This window comes from Oryx dammah, unplaced genomic scaffold (genome assembly GCF_014754425.2).
Source record: "Oryx dammah isolate SB20612 unplaced genomic scaffold, SCBI_Odam_1.1 HiC_scaffold_17, whole genome shotgun sequence".
NCBI classification, from domain to species: Eukaryota; Metazoa; Chordata; class Mammalia; order Artiodactyla; family Bovidae; genus Oryx; species Oryx dammah.
The window spans coordinates 31,413,168-31,433,050 of record NW_024070201.1 but is presented as its reverse complement, the minus strand read 5'-3'; the positions used below and the strand labels follow the sequence as shown (position 1 = coordinate 31,433,050).

Sequence of the window (19,883 nt, the reverse complement as noted above, 5' to 3'; positions counted from 1 at the left end):
TCCAGCCTTAGGAGAAGCTTAAACTCTTCAGGGAACCCTGCGAGCTCAGGGGCTGGTGGGGAGGAGACGGAGGGAAACTTCCTAGCAAAACACTGAACCAACAGGAGAGCCTGCCACGTGCATCCAGTAGAAACCAAAGCCCAGGGACCCAAAGAGGAATCCCTCGCCGATGGACATGAGGCCATTCAATCCACAGCTCTCTGCTTCCACTATGTCTCATCACGTCTGGTTAATTTTCTTGCAATGTGTTAATTCCAAGACGTGTCTCCTTGCCCACCCTGTTCCATAACAAACTCCTTTCCAGCATCTGCTCTAACAATGTTAATATTAACTAATGTTTTCAAGGAGCTTTGGCTATTTCCTCACAAGTATCACACCTTCCTGAGACCTTGGTCAGTAGAGGAGGTTTGATCAATGCCCCTTTTGCAGAAAAGAAGAAAACACAGAGAGGCTACCGCTCTCTAAATTAATTAGATTTTTATCTAATACTCTTCTCCCTGGGGATGAAAGGCGGCCTCTGAAGCCAAGGAAAAATGATTAAGGAAGGTTTGGTAATAACCTCCTACATGCTAGAAAGGCAATTCAAGGGACTGCAAGGCCCAGGTGAGCTGAACAAGTTGACTGCTTCTAAAGTGGCTTTCTGGAAGGAGCAGCATGGGAACTGGCCCAGGCTCTGCAGATAGCTGGCAAAATAACATCCACCAGGGGCAAGGGGGTACGAGACAGAACCCAGCCATTAATCTGTGCTTACAACACAAAATGATAAATGAGCTTATGGATTTCCAAAGGCAAATATTTAAAAGAGAAGGCTTCAGATGGGTGTCTGGCTTCCCTGCTCTGGCCTTTCTCCCATTTCATTCATTCTGCCCACGTCTCAGCTTTCCAAAGGCAAAATCTAAGCCTGTCATTTCAAGGGTTGCAAACTGTTCTCATAAAATTCAAAGGTCTCATGCACCCGTTCACCCTCCTACTTGCCCCCACTGCTCACCATGCACACACCAACCTCGGGGCTTTCATCCATGTGAACGCCTTCCCTGGAACTTTCCTCCCTGCAACTCTGCTTGGCTCCTCTCTGCCCGTTCTTCCTAAGACCCTCCCAAGGTCTGACCTGGGTGCCATTCTTAAGACTCATTAAGGCTCATGGTGCTGGCCCCATTACAGGGCCCGTGGCTCACATGTGCTTGGTTGGTTACTTCTCTGACCACCCCCTTCCGACTGTAAACTCTTGTGTCCACTTTAACCACCAGTTTATCTCCAAATCCAGCACAGAGCCTGGAACACCAGGGTCCTCAATATACAACTGCTGAGTGAACAAGTCAGCACGTTACTGACTGACACCTCCTTAGGAGATGATGTCAAAGCCACTAAAAGTTAACTGAAGGAAAGACGGCCAAATCTACAGTAAACAGAGTATCCCCTATAAGCAGTTATTTGTTTGTCCTAAACGCTGCTAAACAGAATCACATGCTTTAACAGTTAGACCTTAGAAATTACATATTCCAAAGGCGACACTTAAATGCACACAAACCAGTGCTCCAACATCGCAGGCCAAAACTGGCATCACTACTCAGCTTGAACAACCGTTCCGAGCCTGGCAGGCAGCTGGCATCCCCTAATTGGAGGTAACAAGGGAAACTTGTTCCCCATCCCTGAAAAGGTTGAACACTGAATTTAAATTCAAGGGCTATCACCTAGTCACCTGTCTCAGGTCACCAGCTCTATCTCTGGGAAAGGGCCACAGTCAGAGCCCAGACTGCCTGTCTCCCAAACCAGCTCAGTTTCAACCCTGCAATGCTTATTTGTAAATCTCTTCTAATGAGTACCTAGCTTACTTACACGGCTTTGCTTTTAAATAATAATATTGATCTAATGTGCTCACGTGCATGCTCAGTCCTTCACTTGTGTCTGACTCTTTTGCAACCCCATGGACTGCACCCTGCCGGGGTCCTCTGTCCATGGGATTTCCCAGGCAAGGATACTGGAGTGGGTTGCCACTTCCTCCTCCATAGGATCTTCCCAACCCAAGCACTAAATCTGTGTCTCCTGCATTGGCGGGCGGACTCTTCACCACTGAGCCACCTGGGAAGTGCACATATGTTAACAGGGTATCGAAGTATGTTTTCTCTAGCCACTTAAATGGGCATCACTGATCACGGGGGCCCTGGACTCCAGGCCCTGCCCAGGAGGTGCTGATTGTACCAGGAAACGCCTATCCTCCCAAAAACTCTGCCAAGCAGGGACTCACGGCAGTTCCTCTCGTCGCTCATGTCTCCGCAGTCATTGTCAAAATCACACCACCAGATGCTGTTGATACACTTCCCGTTGCTGCACCGATACTGGTTGCGGAGACAGGTGTCCTCTGGCCATGGAGGGAGGCAGAGGAGAAAACAAAACCAATATCATTCTTCCTGCTAGACCATGAGAATTTCTATTCTGAGTTTCCATTCATCTTCCTCAAATAACACGCCTCAGACAGCAAAGGGGAAGCGGGATGCTTTGCACAGGGGCCCAGAGGGAAACCAGCATCCAAGGAGACCTCCTTCTCTCCTCTTTTAATTAAAATTGAAGGAGGAGAGGCCTCTAGGAACAGCAGAGGGGGTTACAATGATGAAAAAGGAGAGTCATGGTGTCAGGCGGCTCTAGCGAGTAGAGACATATAAAAACTGCTGCTGCTGCTAAGTCACTTCAGTCGTGTCCAATTTTGTGTGACCCCATAGACAGCAGCCCACCAGGCTCCCCCGTCCCTGGGATTCTCCAGGCAAGAACACTGGAGTGGGTTACCATTTCCTTCTCCAATGCATGAAAGTGAAAAGTGAAAGTGAAGTCTCTCAGTCGTGTCCGACCCTCAGCGACCCCATGGCCTGCAGCCCACCAGGCTCCTCCATCCATGGGATTTTCCAGGCAAGAGTACTGGAGTGGGGTGCCATTGCCTTCTCCGCATATAAACACTATGAAATATTAATTCCAGGGGCTTTCTTGGCCATTCAGTGGCTAACACTTTGCACTTCCAGTGGTTAATACTTTGCAGGGGGTGTGGGTCCAATCCCCAGTCTATAATCCCACATGCCATAGCCGTAAGGAAAAAAAAAAAAAAAATACTAACTTCACAGGGAATTCCTTAAGGGACTGTGTAGCCACAGAAGAGAAGTGAAGTGAAAGTTGCTCAGTCATGTCCGACTCTTTGCGACCCCATGGATCCATGGACCCCATGGATATCCATGGTATTCTCTAGGCCAGAATACTAGAGTGGGTAGCCTTTCCCCTAGGGGATCTTCCCAACCCAGGGATTGAACCCAGGTCTCCTGCATTGCAGGCAAATTCTTTACCAGCTGAGCCACAAGGGAAGCCTGTATAGCCATTATCCAAACATCCATATTCAGTATATCTATACCTATATAGTTTATCTATACCTAAATAGTTTATCTATACCTATTCAGTTTATCTATACCTATATAGTTTATATATATTCAGTATATCTATATCTATAGTTTATATATGGTCATATATGTTCATGTGTGTTCAATTTAACAACCAGGAGGATTACGGAGATTGCTTTACATATTTTTGAGGATTTTTTCCTACCCCATGACTCCTTCAAAGTGAGCAGTCATAATTCCTCACACAGACCAAAAAAAAAAAAAAAAGTGCACTGTTTAGTCAACTGGCTTAAGAACACGTGATGACCAGCCTCCTGTCTGGATTAAGTAAAGGCTTTCTGACAGGGATACATAAAGGCCCTTTTCTCCTCCTCCTGCAATTCAGTGTTAACCCCATTTCTTTCCAAACAACTTTAAGATGATGACCAGCGCCTGAAAGAGTGCCTCTGTGTCTTAGACAAAAAGGCTCATCTTTTTTTCCATCTGTATTTTTTAAGAGGGCCCAGAAGGCCACTTTGCAGTTTTTGCTTCCCTGGACTCAAAGGCTGCTGTGAGAGGGGAAGTTGTGATTACAAAGCAAATATAAGCTTGTGAATAAGGAAAGGTAGGAATCCAGGCCATGTTTATCAACAGGATACTTTGTGGCAAAGCCCCTCCAGGGGCTCACCTCCCCAAAAGAAATGTGAGGCTAAATGTGAGGCTGGGGACTGGGGAAGGGGTAAAAGGAAAAACTAGACAGGAAAGAAAGATGTGACAGGTTTTCAAGATGACATGTTAGAATTTGTGTGTTCAGATTCCACGGAGGAGTGGGGTGAGGCTGCTGCAGGCATCTGGCTATGGCTTAAGAGGAAAGACTCGAAGTGCTCTGCAAAACTGGTCAGAAAGTTCTGATGTTTCTAGGCTGGGCAGGGAGGGGAACTGCTGGATGAGACGAGGTGAGCTCTGCAGGAGTCCTTTGCTAAAGTCAGGGTGGGCCAACTGTACCCTGCACACTTACAGAAGCAGGAGGAGCTGGGGATGACTGGTGTGGGGTGGATGAGGAGAGGAAGAGGCAGAAAAAGAAAAGAAAGGTGCTCACAGGAAGGTCTGCATCCCCCGACATTTAACCCCAAAGCAACTCATCTTTAAAAGAACAGCGTGGGCCTGCTCTGGATGAGGACTGAGGGACCACGGGCCTTGGAAGGTGAACTAGGATGCCCGTGTACTTGGGCATTTTCAAAAACCCCAAACGCGAGTGTATCAAGGACACATCAAAGGGGGAGAGTGGGCAGAAAAGGAAGAAGGGGACACACCTTCTTTGACACATGTGTGGTTCTTCTGCTGGTAGCCATGGGGGCACTCGCACATCACGTCCCCGGATGGGAGGACACTGCTGGACACACCGTCTGGACACCTGCAGCTCCTGCGGCCATCGGCCTTGGGCAGGCACAGCAGGCTGCAAGGCCGGGACGCACAGGCATTGCTTCCTGGAGAGGAGACAGGCAGCAGCAGCCGGGTTAGCAGACACCAGGGGGCGCCAAACGCAGGCCTGAGACCCAGGGACGACTCCTTTTACCGGAAGAGAAAGGTGAAGTGGGGAGCGTGAGCGGGGCCCCAGCTGGATCGGATGGCCCCGAAACCAAGCCCACTGGGAATCTGGATGGAGGATGGTGAGACACCACAAGGTAGGCAGGGAGCTGCAGCGGGGAGGAGGGTCGTCGCCCGGGGGTGTCTCAGGGGATGCAAAGCAAAAAACCTGTGCAAGTCAGAGGTGGGCAGGTAAGATCAGTCTGCAGCATCAGGAGGATGAAGCCGACTTAGAAAGAGAAGAAAGGATGACACGGGTACCGGGGTGCAGGGGTTGTGGGGCTCGGCCAGGCCCGGCCCCAGTCCCCATCAACACACCTGTGCCTCCTCTCTTGGGCTCCTTCCCATCTCCCTTCATTCTTTCCATAGCACTTTTACCTTGAGTGGTTTTCTGTGCCTTGTGACCCAAAAGCCCTTAACTAGAACAAACATACACCCAAGCACCTGCAGGCCCCAGACAAAAATCCAAGTCTGCCTCCTTAATTCCTTTGTGCTATCAGAGCACAGCCGCTGAGCTCAGTGAGGAACCGACCAGATACCCATTAGGCAATAAATCCATGGGCCCACATAAGGAACAGCTAATGTTGATCTAGTCCACTATTTCCAATCTTTTCTGTGGTTCAGCTTCCCAAAAAGAATGCCAGCTAGAGTCCATACGATCCTTCACTGCACTCTCGAGAGAGAACGTTTGTGGATGCATGGTGATGGAGGTGTTTTCTATCCCCCGCATCCTTCTGGGAAGGAGACAGAGGAGCTATAACAGAGGAAACCATTTCTCAACAGCTGAAAATCTGATACAATGAACAAGCAATGTGAAAGTCATATAAACTAAGAACTGTGTGTTTTTCTTTTTGCCTGTGACTACTTAAAATCAAAACTGAATAGGGGCTTCCCTGGGGGCTCAGGAGTTAAGAATCCACCAGGGCTCGACCCCTGATCCAGGAAGATCCCACGTGCTGCGGAGCAATTAAGCCCATGTGCCACAATTACCACAGCCCACATGCCTAGAGCCCGCGCTCCTCAACAAGAGAACCCACCTCAATGAGAAGCCTGCTCGCCACAACTAGAGAAAAGCCCAGAAAACAACAAAAACCCATGTGTGCCAAGTAGCTTCCGTCATGTCTGACTCTTTGTGACACCATGGACTACAGCCTGCCAGGCTCCTCTGTCCATGGGATTCTCCAGAGAAGAATACTGGCGTAGATTGCCATTTCCTCCTCCAAGGGACCCTCCCAACTCAAGGATTGAATCCGTGTCTCTCGTATCTCTTGTGCTGGCAGCCATGTGTCTTTCCCATTAGCGCCACCTGGGAAGGCCAACAAAGACCCAGCACAGCCAAAAATAAATAAATAAATAAATGTTTAATTGGGGAAAATAAATGTAAATGCTTGGGTAAAACTCAGCTGATAAAGATTCTTCAGTTGTGCCCTCTCAGGGACAGAGGACCCCACCAGAATCAAATCTAAGTAATCTGTTTCCAGCCAGCCAAAGTTTAGCCTATGCCATCCTAGCCTGCAGGTTGGGAAACGGGGTTCATTCATGACAATTGGTAATGAGACAAGTGATGACATATTTGTAAGCTGCAAATGTGTCGGCATCTCCCCAGTGTTTAACTGATATAAACTACACGTAAAAAATAAAATTCCTCATGATACAGCAACAGTATTGCTTTGATGCTAAGGATCTAAGAGCACAAGGCATTACCAAGCAGATAAAATACACACAACCAGGGGGAGATGTTTGATGAAACATTCAAAGGGGTCTGCAACTGACTCCATCAACCGACAGGCTGGATCATCACAGTGAATAACCTGCTGATGGGAGCAGAAATGCCAGGAACCAGCTCCCTCTCATCTGTTCCGGGGGCAGATGCCTGTCCCTCTATCTCAAATGCACCTGCTGTGGGCTGCAGGAGGGAATGCCGAGCTGCCAATAACAAAAACAACCCCATCTGGGGTTCTGGAATGTGTTCTTTGTATTCAAAAGACACCATGTCATTTGATGTTCCAAAAAATTGAACAATAATAGAATATTTAACAAATATTCATTAACAGGAGTATTTTCACCTGGACTCTGTGAAATAGCATCAGTGACATTTTCACATGCAGGGTAAGTGTTTCCACCCAAAGAAGAAAACTGAAAGTACAGAACCCCAAGGGAGCGGCAGTATTTCTGGAGACTGGCCCCCACAGGCATGAATGAAACTGTAATCTGAGAGGCACAGCCAGGGACAAACCCCAAAGCGTGCAACCAAGTCACTGATCCTAAAGGAGTAGGCAGGGCAGGCACGTGCAGGCAGGTCCAAAGCCATGGCACAGGGTCTTCCCTAGTGGGCCAGTGGCTAAGACTCTGCATTCCTAATGCACGGGGCCCGGGTTCGATCCCTGGTCAGAAAACTAGATTCCACATGCTGCAACTAAAGACTCCGAGAGCTGCAGCTAAGACCTGGGACAGCCACAGGAATGAATGAAGAAATAAATATATATATATATATTTAAAATAAACACACAAAGCCACAGTACAGAAAATGGGAGCACTGGTCACAGAGAACCTGGGAGAACATAAGGAAGATGTGGCTGAGTTCCATCAGAACACAGCCAGAGACCCCTGCCCTAGGGCACCACGGTCTTGTGTGGGCCAGGGGGGCCGTGTGAAGACTGGGCAGCTGGCAGCCTCCGTCTCCAAAGACGTCCCTTTCGGAGACCAAATGTTTAGCCCTGTGAGGCCTTCACTGGGCATATCCAGGACATTTACAGATCTCCTCTTTGGAAAATTCCTCCAGAACCCTCTGAGGAGCCAACACTGCTATTATCTGGCTTAACCATCCACACACTCGACAATATCAAAATCAGATCCACCCCGTATGGTAAGCAGTCACCCTCATGATATTGAAAACTATGTGTTTACTGCAGGCTCTGAAGGAACAGTCCAAGAACTCCAAAACAGTTTAACCCATTGCAGCATCAACTGAATACACCAGTAGCCCTGCTGAGAGAGTTGTTTAAAGAAAAGAACACTCTCTATGAAGAGTTAATTCCAGGAACCCTGTGTAAGAACAACCAGGTATGAAGACCAAAAAAAAAAAAAAAGCGCCTGTTTATAACTAAATATTCTAAATTGACAACAGTGCACAGGAACAAAATTCTCATTGTCCTAAACAAGAATACGCTAAAACCTAAGACTTCTAAATCACTGTCAGACACCGGGGCACTGCTAACCCAACAACAGAGGATGAGAGGTGAACAGAGCCTGGTGCTTTCTTGGAAGTTCAAGCTCTGAAGTCAGCTGGGCCATGGTTCAAATTCTCACCACTAACTAAATGTGTGATGGAGAGAAGTTACTGAACCTCATTTCCGGGTTCTCATCTGTAAAATGAGACTATTAATAATACACATGGACTTGGGGGAAACTGTTAAATCATGACGACTCTGATGTGACCCCCATGGACTGAAGCCCGCCAGGCTCCTCTGTCCAAAGGATTTCCCAGGCAAGAATACTGAAGTGGGTTGCCATTTCATTCTCCAACCTGAGATTATACAAGCCCACGAAGGAAATCAGTGTGGTGCTTATGACACAGCAAAATCCCTTAGAGTAAATGTCCTTTATCACTGCTGTTATTACCTTACACATGGCTTGTACAAAGTCCTGGATGTGTCAGGAACAGACAACAGAGGTAATAAAGCTTCCTTGGCACCGGGGATGGGCAATACCGTCAAAAATTTGCAACACTCTCAATGTCCAACAGAGCAGGCAGAATGGAGAAAACAAGTTCAAGGCCAAGAGGCACCCACTGCAGACAGGCAGTACTGGCAGCCAGAGGCCACTGCAAATGATTGAGCTCATACAGGCCTGAGAGATGACAGAGGTGCTTCCCCGACCTTGCATCTGTGGACAGCGGGTCCCCTGGAGGCAGGAGACAGGCCGGTATTTCCCCTTGATGACTTATTTAGCCAGAGTAGCCTCCAGGTCACAGGGGTACAGCGTGGCAGCTAGGATGAAGTGACTAGCCGAGCCTATGGGTGGGAAACCAGGGTTCTCTGGTTCATCTGAACACAGAGTTGCAGGAGCTGAGGCCATGTGCTCAGCCAACAGGTGCTCACAAGCACATGTCAAAACACAGACCTGCTCTTCCAGATGGGGAGGTAACTGGAGAAATGTTGACTGTTCCCTCAGCTTGCCGGCCGGGTGGATCAGTAGGGGTGGGTGTCCTCCATCAAAAGCCCTGAGATTTCAACCACTAGAGCTGGAAAGCAGGAGTCCTCTCTCCCTATCTCTTTTACTTCTTTTGTATTTTTTTGTTTTTTGTCTCTTTCTTCCTATTTCAAAACAGGCACCTCCTTTAGGAAAGAATGTGACTTCTTCGTTTTATGGCAGAACTGGAACAAAAAACCCAGCTCCTAAATAAGAGAGGGGCCTTTGGGAAAGCTAATTCATATGTGAGATTCCATTCCCTAATCGATAAACCACGATCCTAATGCCAGCCCTGCCCACCTCACAGTCAGCTGCGAAGGCACAAAAATAATACAGACTTCTATCTCTAGGATTCTTTATAGTTTTCTAAGTGTGCTCCCCTTTCTCATGCTCCCCTCTCCAGTCCCAAAAGCACAGCAGTGATATCTACAACCGGATTACTTCCCCTGAGAGTCAATTTTCTCTTAGCATGGGGCTAGCCAAAAACCACAAGACAACATCAACGTTCTAGTTCAAAACAGGAAACCTAGCAGTCTGTCAATAAAGGGCCGTCAGCAGACCCAGGATGTTACTGAGTCCTGCTGAGATAAAGAAGGTTCTTCTTAAAGGGACTATTCTTCTGCAGGGGGTGTGGGGGGGAGGGTGTCCTGATCCCTTTCCTCCATAATTAATAGTGTGACTGGGAGATCAACAAACGGAACGGGCAATGAAGAAGGAAGAAGGCAACCTACTGAACAGTCTCAGAGCCCAGGACAACCAGGCAGAGCCTGGCAGCAGGTCTGGAAGCCTCACCCCATCATCTTTCAGACACTCATTCTCTACAGGACCTGGCAAGGCTTCCCCTGCCCCATCCCTTCTTCTTTCAGCAACTACGAAGTGAGCAGCAACTGACTGCTGGGCACTGGTAAGATTACTGAGAAAAAAAGACAAAACCTCGTTCTTCGTGGGGTTTAGAGTTTCACGGTGAGGACAAGAAATAAGTCATCCTATAACTAGACTCTGCCATGCAAGAGGAGCAGGTTTCAGTGAGCGATCCGTCATCTGAGCAACCAGAGAAGACAGGACTCCTATCGGGAACCAGCACTGGCTGAGCACCCAGCACAGCATGGCTCCCTGTCCAGCTGCCAAATGAGGATGCAGGGCAAGCTGGGCCTCTCAGGCTGCAAGAGAAGCCACACCGCCCAGCAGTCAGGGGCCAGAGGCAGGAGGAGGCTGTAATTACCCACCAAACGCCAGCGTTCCAGGCAGGCAAAGACACACTGTCTTCCAGCTGTTTGTGTATCATTAGAAAAGAAATGAAGATGTCATTAGGAAGAAATTAAATAATGTGCATGTTGTCGTGACAACAAAGACAAAGGCTGCCAGATCCTGCTTCAGCAGGGATTGCCCACACCCAGCCCCTTTCGAGAGATCAACGTGACAGAGATGAAGGAGGGCAGGCTGCCTTACCAGTCGTCTTGCCCCGGTAGAAAATCTTCAGGTCCATGGGCCCCGTGAGCCGGCTCGCCAGAATGGCCATGTCGGACCCGCTGTATTTGGAAGCTCGGAAGATGCTGAGCTGTGACCAGTCATCCCAGTATATCTCATTCTAAAAAGATGAGATTAGATTCACTCATTAGTCAGCTCTCCCGTCTTTCACTCAGAACCCGCATTAAGAACAAGAACTCCATTGTGGAGCGACACCTAACATTCCCTGGATGAATGATCGGCATGAGCAAGATGCCAGTTAAAGGCAGGAATCAGTGCTTTTATCCAAACCTCACCAAATATCCACACTGAAGGAACAGCCCCAAAGGAACTATCCGATGAGCAGTCGAGTCTGACCACAAGCTCAACCCTTGAGTTCAAAAGCTGAAGAACTACTGTATGTTGCAGAGTTCAAGCACAAGTGACAAGGCCCCCAGGAGGCAGGGTGGGGCTCATCTCAAGACATCAGGGAATGAAGAGAGCAAACCGCACAACAGACGGGAACTCGGAGCCCAACGGAGGCTACCAACACAGAAAGGCAAGCCAGGAATTTTCATCAGATGCAACCTTGAACTTCAACCTTTTGAAACGAGAATGATGAGCACCCTGGATCCCTGGCAGCTGGGTCTGGAATCCCTCCCTAGGGGCCGAAAGAAATTGCCTCCAATTCAGAAGTGAGCTGATTTTCTACAAGTTAGGTAAGCATCTCAGTAAAAACCCAGAGACAGCAGGCTCTTTGCCTCAGTCTGCTCCTCGCCTATGTAGACAGGTTGCCCAATGCTGAGAACAGGGGAGGTCCCACCTTAAAGACAGCAATAGCATAGGGGTGCGGGAGGTTGTCCAGGATGACGGAGCGCTGCTGGCCACTGAAAGTGATCCGCTCAATACAGTCCAGGTAGGCATCTGTCCAGTAGATCCACTGCTCGTCCACAGCGATGCCGTTGGGCCACTTCACATCCTCTGATACAAGGCGGTAGGCAGCCGAACCATCCATGTTGCTCCGGTAAATGCCAGGCCTCAGGTCCCCCCAGTCGGTCCAGAACATCACCCTGGGCGAAACCAGGGAAAAACACACACCCCATCAGAATGGGGAGTGTGCGTGCTCAGTCACTTCAGTCATGTCCGACTCCGAGATCCCATGGACCACAGCCTGCCAGGCTCCTCTGTCCATGGGATTCTCCAGGCCAGAATACTGGAGTGGGTTGCCACGCCCTGCTCCAGGGAATCTTCCCCACCCAGGGTGGAACCTGCATCTCCTAACACTGCAGGCCGATTGTTTACCACTGAGCCATTGGGGAAAGAATAGGGAGATGGACGCTCAAATACTCCAAAGTGCCAAGCATTCAGCCAGTTATTGTAATCTCTAATTATACTACTTAAAGCCCCTTAACTACCTGACCCAGAAATTCTTGCACTGGAATTTATCTATGGATAGAATCAAGTTATGCAAAGAGAGTGTACAAACATGTTCATCATCAGCATTGTTCACATTTGTTGTTGTTTAGCCATTAAATTGTGTCAGACTCTTTGCGACCCCATGGACAGTAGCCCACCAGGCTTCTCTGTCCATGGGACTTCCCAGGCAAGAATACTAGAGTAGGTTGCCATTTCCTTCTCCAGGGAATCTTCCTGACCCAGGGATCAAACCCAGGTCTCCTGAATTGCATGTGGATTCTTTACCGTTGGGTCACCTGGGAAGCCCACTGTCCACACTAGCAAAAAATATACATATATAGGCAGATGTGCATACATATATATTTTTTTTTAAGTGTGTGTGTATATATATATATGTATACACAAAAATATTAATCTGTAAATTGTTATGTTATGGTACATAGAAAAGAACAGTAAAACATCTAAAGATCTACATGCATTCAGATTAAAAAAACTTCCAACCATATTAATATTTTTAAAATATGCAGAATAGTAAATATCCTATGATCCTCTTTGGTGCATGTGTGTGCATATGTGTCTCTGTGTGTTAAAGGGTGTGCACACGTGCATAGGTAAAAATAACTCTGAATGAGACACAAGAAAATATTCACCATGATTACTCCTAGAAAATGTGAAAGCGAAAAGAAGAAACAAATATTTTTCACTTCATAAATTTCTACTTTCTTTTAATATTGTTAACCAAGTGCATATGTTACTTTCAGAATTTTCTTTTAAAACCTGATTTCTCAGTCACAAACGCTAGAAAGACTAATCCAGAATTTCCCTTTTTAGATATGTTTCCTTAAGTTAGCAATAAATTAATAAGAAGCAACTCTGCATTTCCCATTTTCCAGTTTGCATGCAAACTGCTGGTAAGAAAACACAAGCTGGGGGCAGGAAAAAGAAGGAATGGTTTAAATATTTGTATCACACGTGAAACTCAAGATAAAGGCTCCTTACAATATTCAAGCAGGGCTGACTATGTCCAGAGAGACTTTAAATACTACTTTCTGTTAGGGAAACACCCCACAGCTGCGAGACATCTGGGTGCCTAAACAGACTGTGATGCTTGCTAACAGAACGGGGATGGAGTGTGCTGCCCAGGATGACTAAGCTACAGTTCCAAGACTTGCAGGTCCTAGACTATTTCAACCACAATGATCAGAAACAAGTTTTTGTCCAGGAGTTTGCATTTCCAAGAGACTCTGTCTGTGGCAGCCCTAGACCCACATGGATCTTCTCTGGGACCACACTCACCCATCTTGGGGCACGAGGACCAGAGCCCTGGGTCGATCGAGCACAGAGGAATTGACAATGGTGAGGCGGAAGTCACCGTCTGGATGCCCCACCTGACAAAGAAAGGAGAGGTAAAGGCTGAGAGGGGTCTGAGCTCCTTATAAGACCCACGCTGCAAAGTTTCCTTCTTGGTTCCCACCCACGGTCCTCTATGGTGACTGGATTCCCCTGCAGACTGATTTGGGAAACCTGCCCTGCTCTCCAGTCAGATTGAGTGGCTCCCTCCTCTGGCTCAGGCAGCAATTCTCACCGGGTCTGACAGAGGAGCCAGCATCATCTGCACCCCCAGCTCTGGGGATGTGATGACCTGCACAAAGTAAGTGTTCACTGCGTTTATTTACTCCACCCGCCTCTGCCACTCCAAGCTCCAAAGCCACCAATGTCTCTGCTTTATCCATAAAACAAATTCTCAATGTCACTACCTCACCAAGTCAGAGTCCCCAGATTCTCTTCTCTCCACGTTCTCTCTCCTCCACGTCAGCCCCTACAACCTCAGGGAGACTGGTCTTCTCAGGGATCCCCAAGCCTGATATACCCACTCTTGTCTGCTCTTGCCATGTATCCCCCAAAGACCTGTCCTCTGCTTTTTAATCAATTCCTATCTTTCCTTCAAAATACCCCTCCTCTGCTAACCTTTCTGATCCACCTTGATTAATGGGCATCCACAGTTATCACTGACTCTTCTTTCACCATTTCACACACAGTATTTGGGTTTACACTGTGAGCCTATAGACACTCAAGCTTTACCTGCATCCTTCTAGCAAAGCGCTGAGCACACTCAATTCAAAAAAGAGAGAAGAAGAGTAACGACAAGACCACCGATGCCCGGCTCAGAATGTGACCAGTGCTATGCACCCTTCCACCCTTTCTCTCAACCGTCCCATGAGGGGAACATTCCAATGATCCCTGCTCGGTCAGAGCTCAGCTCAGATGTCAACTCGAAAACACCTCCTCTCCTCCGTCATGCAACCACATACCCTGGGTGATGTTCACTGCAGCACATGGCACCAACAGGACAGACAGACTTATTTCTTTGTTATTTTGCTTCCTCCACTAAAACCTAATCTCTCAGCACAGGGACCTGCATGTCTTGCCTCCTGCTGTATCATCAGGATCTAAAACCACACCTGGCACCCAGTGGGCTGGGACACACCACCTGCCAAATGACTGACTGAACAATGGAATCTTCACCTTACGGATGAAGAAACTGAAGCTTAGAGGGGATAAGATACTCACCTGAGTCATTTAGCTACCAGAATAAGGACTAGGGGACTTCCCTCTGGTCCAGTGGCTAAGATCCCAAACTCCCAATGCAAGGGGCCAGGGTTCGATCCCTGGTCAGGGAACTAGATCCCACATGTTGTAACTCAGAGTTTACATGCCTGAACTAAAGATCCCGCAGGCTGCAACGAAAGAAGATCCTGAGTGCTGCAACTAAGATCTGGTGCAGCCAAATAAATAAAAATGAATACTTTTTTAAATTTAAAAAAAAGGGATAAAGACTGAGCCCAGGTCGGTCTCTCGAGTTTGTGGCTTTTGCTGTGTGATGTGTCCTATCTCTCTGGGTCTCCCTGTTTCTATTGCACCTTACACAAATCATGCCTCCCCAGAAGTCAGTGTAAAGAGGAATTGAAATGGTGCCCCAGGGCCCCAGCAGGAATATGCAGGAGCTGAGCATGCCTAGGAGCCCATGACCTCTCACCCCTCTCGGCTCTGCAGAGCTCAGGTGCAGACAGGTGGAGTGAGGAGGTGAGAGGACCTACCTTACAGGGCAGCTGTGAGACGTGAATCAGCGAATTCATGCAAAGTGGTTCCAACAGAGAACGACCACATGAGTATGGCAACCACATTACAACCACAATGAGGATGGCAGTCACAATATTATCTTCATTACACTAAAAGCGTAATACTGGAGTGTGGATGTTACAGCATTATAGTAATGCCACGGTATCATTATCATTACAGTTACTGCGCTATGCTGCTGCTAGCCCCAATACAAGTGTTCAGGTATCTTAATGAAATCTCTGTTTGACAGGTGCAGGCATCCTGTTTGCACACGGAACCCCCTTTCTCTGCAATTCTCAGGGAATCTCCAGAGGAGCTGGACACACTGGCTTCCCCCTCTGTGTCAGATCTGGCTCCCAGCCCAGCGCCTCCCTGCTTGCTTAATCACAGACAGCACGGAAGGCACGTACCTCAATCTTCTTGAAGCCAGAATCCACCCAGTAAAGTAACTGGCTGAGGGGTTCAAAAGCCAAGGCCTCTACTGTCTCCAGGCCAGAACTGATGATCACCTCCTGCCCCGTGCTCCCGTTCAAACAGAGGCGCTGAAGGGACAGAAGAAGAAATACTGTGAAATGCGCACACAACCTCCAGCCAAATCAGTTCGATCGAAGGGAACCTGCTTATTCAACTGGCTTGACTGGCAAGGGCAGTGTTCCACATGCATGAAGCCATTTTCACTAAAAGCATTGCTTAAATGGATTACAGCTTCCTGTTTGAAGCAGGATAATGTAACAGAACTGAGTCATTTATATCTTCCTGCATGATGGTCGTGAACACTGGTCACTGAGCTACGCTGTATCACAATAATGAATGCATGAATCTGCTTGCTTTTAAAATAAACAAAGCCAGACTGCTGTTATTTTTAAGATCCTATGTCTGCTTTTTACAGTCCTTCCTCCCTCGGAGGCTCCAAACCATGAGGGGCTACTGCTTGGACAGCCACGGGCAGCAGCCCCTTCCCCCACCTCCCTGTCCCCACCTCCTCGAATACCCAGGCCCTGTGAAATTGCTAGTGGGTTGGAAGTCCAGATAAAACTTGTTAGAATTGCTTTTATAAAAGGATTAAATAGGCAATGAAGAAAGATCAAAGAGCTCTCTTTAAAATGCACGGATCTACAAGTATGGCCATTTATCTGGCCTGCCCAGCAATCTTTACAGCTTACTTTCTGGTTCTTGACCGTGCTTGGAATAGCTGAAGAGGATAATTACGTGAACTACAGAGAAGTCAAGAGCTACTATATCAGGGCTTGAAAAGAAGGACACGAACGAGGCAGTGGCTATGATAGTAGGGACGAAGAGGGCTACATACTGAGCCCTAAGATCTTCCCAGCAGGAAAAGGGAGACCTCACTTATAAGCAAGAATGCAGATTTGAGGGCTCCCTCTGTTTTTCCCATAAGGACAGAGGTAGGCAAGGAAAGAAAATACTAGAACAGAAAACTGGAAAGTGTCATCCATTGGCCCTGAGATGAGATAAAACTTAAAAACCTCCAATACCCATCTCCTTAGAACACTCTGAAATAGGTTTACCTGGACTCAGCAGTCACAAGGCAGGGCCCCCACAAGCAGACCCAGGGAAGACGCACCTGGATGACGTCCAAGGCCAGGTCGGACCAGTACAAGCAGTTGCGCTCATAGTCGAAGTCCAGGGCTACCGCTGACCGCAGCCCAGTGAGGGGCAGCTGCTCGGTGGCCCCCGAGGCCAGGTCGTAGCGATGGATGGACTTGCGCATGGCGTACAAGATGAACTCATTCTCCTCTGCACAGACACACAAGGCGTGGATGGCACAAGGCGTGAATCAAGTGAGAACTTAGGGATCGTGACTTAGAAGGAAAGTAAAGCAGTAACATTTCTGCCTCAGCCAAGCTACTCAGAGATTCATGAATCTCTGCTTTTTACTGCTACTTTTTTCCCCCCCCTCAAATCTGTGTCCTCCACAGCCCTGCCCTCCATAGTAGGCATGCTCCAATATCCAGCTTCAGAGCTCAACCTAAAAGTTTTTGTCACATATGAAAATAGTCATACCACTCAGCACATCCCTCCTCATCACAGGTCGGACCATGCCATGTGGCACCATAATCTCACTGACTAGGGAACTTTTCACTGAAGATTTATAGCTAAGTTTTCTAATCTATTTGCTCACCCATTCAATATTGTTCATGACACAGAGCAATCATATCAACCTGTTCTATTTTCAAAGTAATAATATATATGTTCCTGGCCACCTACAGGATGTATTACGATATAATTATCAGGAAGATTCTACTTCTACTTAAATACTTACACAACATACATACTATGTATAAGGAATTGTTTGATCCCAGTAACAACTGTATAATGGGCTTCCCTGGTGGCTAAGACATGAAAGATTTGCCTGCAATGCAGGAGACCCAGGTTCGATCCCTGGGTTGGGAAGATCCCCTGGAGAAAAGAATGACTCTCCATTCCAGTATTCTTGCCAGGAGAACTCCATGGACAGAGGGGCCAAGTGGGCTACAGTCTACAGGGTCGCAGAGTCAGAGACGACTAAATGAGTTTGAGAGAGACAGAGAGAGAGAGAACAACTGTATAATGGAAGAACTATTAATTCGATTCTACACATAAGAAAGCTGAGAGCAGAGGTTAAGTAACGCATGCAAGGTCACACAACTGCGACGTGGCAGAATCGAGAACCAAACTCCAGTGGTCTGGATCCAGAGTCTAAGCTTTAACAGCCAAGGCTGTCTCTTGCAATATAGACACCAATCTCTCAAGACAGAGAAACAGAAGCTCAGAGTGCTTGAGAGACTGATTTAATGTCAGACAACGAAGAACAGGAAGAGCTGGTGCTCTTGGCGCTCTCTCTCTTCCTCTTAGGGACCAGCCTGGAACACATCTGGAGTTTCCTGAGAGAATGAAAACCAGCAACACACCCCCGTCCATTTCCGAGGTGTCACTGTGACAATATTTTGTAAGTGACAAATCTGAGCCCCTCTGCTGCAAGCCTGTACGGTGACAGTGGTGGTTTTTTTCTTTCCTCTCTCTCATTCCATTTTTTAAGCCTATGTTAGCCACCTCTGCTTTATAAAGCTCCAATATAAATAACACACTCAAAAACTTAAAACCATCCCACTGTAATTCCCAGGCAGTCAGATGAAAAGCGCTGAGTTTCTAAACAGTGCTGGAATCACAGATTTGTTGTGGCACCGCCACATGGAGTGTGGAGACGCATTCAAAGCAGCAAGCCCTTTGCCCCACCTCTCTCCAGCATTTAGAAACCTCATTCTGTTGCTTTGGGATTTTTTCTTCTAACCGACACTGCCTTTTGAGTCCAGAGACACCTGCCTTACGATGGGGAATAGAGAAACAGACAGCATGTTGTGTGTTAGAAAAGAAATAGAATTGGTCAATCCCAGGCATACATAAGCCCAGCCTAGAAATGTGTCATTATCCTAATCTTGAAGGAAGAAAAATTTCTTCACTGTTAAAAATCCTTCCAGATGACCAGATTATCTCATCTTTACAAACATATTATGGTTCCATGTTAGTCCTGTGAAATATCTTTTCCTTTCATGGTACATTCCTGCCTTTGCTCCAAGCTTTGGGGGAAAAAAAAAAATTGGAAGGTAGCCCACCCTACCCTACAACCTTCCCTGGTGGCTCAGGTGGTAAAGCGTCTGCCTAGAATGCAGGAGACCCGGGTTCGATCCCTGGGTCGGGAAGATATTCTGAAGAAGGAAATGGCAACCCATTCCAGTACTCTTGCCTGGGAAATCCCATGGACGGAGGAGCATAGTAGGCTAAAGTCCACGGGGTGGCAAAGAGTTGGACACGACACGGCTGAGCGACTTCACTTCATTCACTAACCTACAAGGCTTCCCAGGTGGCACTAGTCGTAAAGACCCCACCTGCTGATGCAGGAGGCATAAGAGGCGCAGGTTTGACTTCTAGGTCAGGTCAGGAAGATCCCCTGGAGGAGGGCATGGCAATCCACTCCGGTATTCTTGCCTGGAGAATCCCATGGACAGAGGAGCCTGGCAGGCTATAGTCCATGGAGTCACTGAAGTGACTAAGCACTCATACATGCTACATTACAAATGAGATTTTTTTTCTTATTCCCTATTCTATCCTCTCCTATCAGAAGAGAAAATAGCTTTCCTACCATTTTAGACAGCTCTAAACAAACTGTTTTGTCCCTCGGTGACATCTTCAGAAATATTTATCACCAAAGTACATGCTCCAGCCCCTTATGAGCAATCACTCAAACCCTGCTCACCCAGGCCCTCATCAATAACAGCTCTCGTGAGAGGACTATCTGAGTATTATCTGCTCGTTTGTGGTAATCTGCTGAAGCCGTGTTCTTTTTAAGTCTCCACGGTGAGGGATGTTAATTACTTGGGTAACGATGGAAGATTAAATTAAGGGACTAATGAGCTAGCATGAAAAACACCAGGGCGAGCTGGCAAGCAGTGAGCAAGCGAGAGGGCTGCTCTTCCCCACCCACGCAGGATGAGGTGGTTCCCCCATGATTCATGTGGTGCTGATGGCCGTTCCACTGAATGCCACCTCTGCTGAGGGAGTCTGCCCTATTCATGCACCTTTCCCAAAAGGCACAAGCAGGAGGGAGGGCTCAGAGGGAAGAGAAGCCCTATATGAAGAAGACTAGGACAGAGCGAAGGAAGAAAAGGTGCTAAGAGATCAGCTCTTCATTAAGGTATCATATTTCATGTGTGCGTGCGTGTAAGTTGCTTCAGTCGTGATCTACTCTTTGCAACGCTATGAACTGCA

At 47.6% G+C, this 19,883-nt stretch overlaps 1 protein-coding gene and 1 non-coding gene across 2 annotated transcripts in view; one reads left to right on the top strand and one right to left on the bottom strand.

The window, feature by feature from the left end:
- Window positions 1-19,883, bottom strand: part of SORL1 (sortilin related receptor 1) — a 166,267-nt gene that overhangs the window by 55,194 nt on the left and 91,190 nt on the right. The window contains exons 17-23 of the mRNA XM_040258233.1: window positions 16,702-16,874; window positions 15,527-15,658; window positions 13,293-13,384; window positions 11,404-11,650; window positions 10,584-10,722; window positions 4,670-4,843; window positions 2,246-2,359 (exon numbers count right to left, since the gene is read on the bottom strand). Of these exons, the coding sequence (XP_040114167.1) occupies window positions 2,246-2,359; window positions 4,670-4,843; window positions 10,584-10,722; window positions 11,404-11,650; window positions 13,293-13,384; window positions 15,527-15,658; window positions 16,702-16,874 (1,071 nt within the window). The remainder of the gene's footprint in view (window positions 1-2,245; window positions 2,360-4,669; window positions 4,844-10,583; window positions 10,723-11,403; window positions 11,651-13,292; window positions 13,385-15,526; window positions 15,659-16,701; window positions 16,875-19,883) is intronic.
- On the top strand, window positions 18,746-18,817 carry TRNAS-AGA. Its single transcript has one exon. It is a non-coding gene; the product is annotated as a tRNA-Ser (tRNA).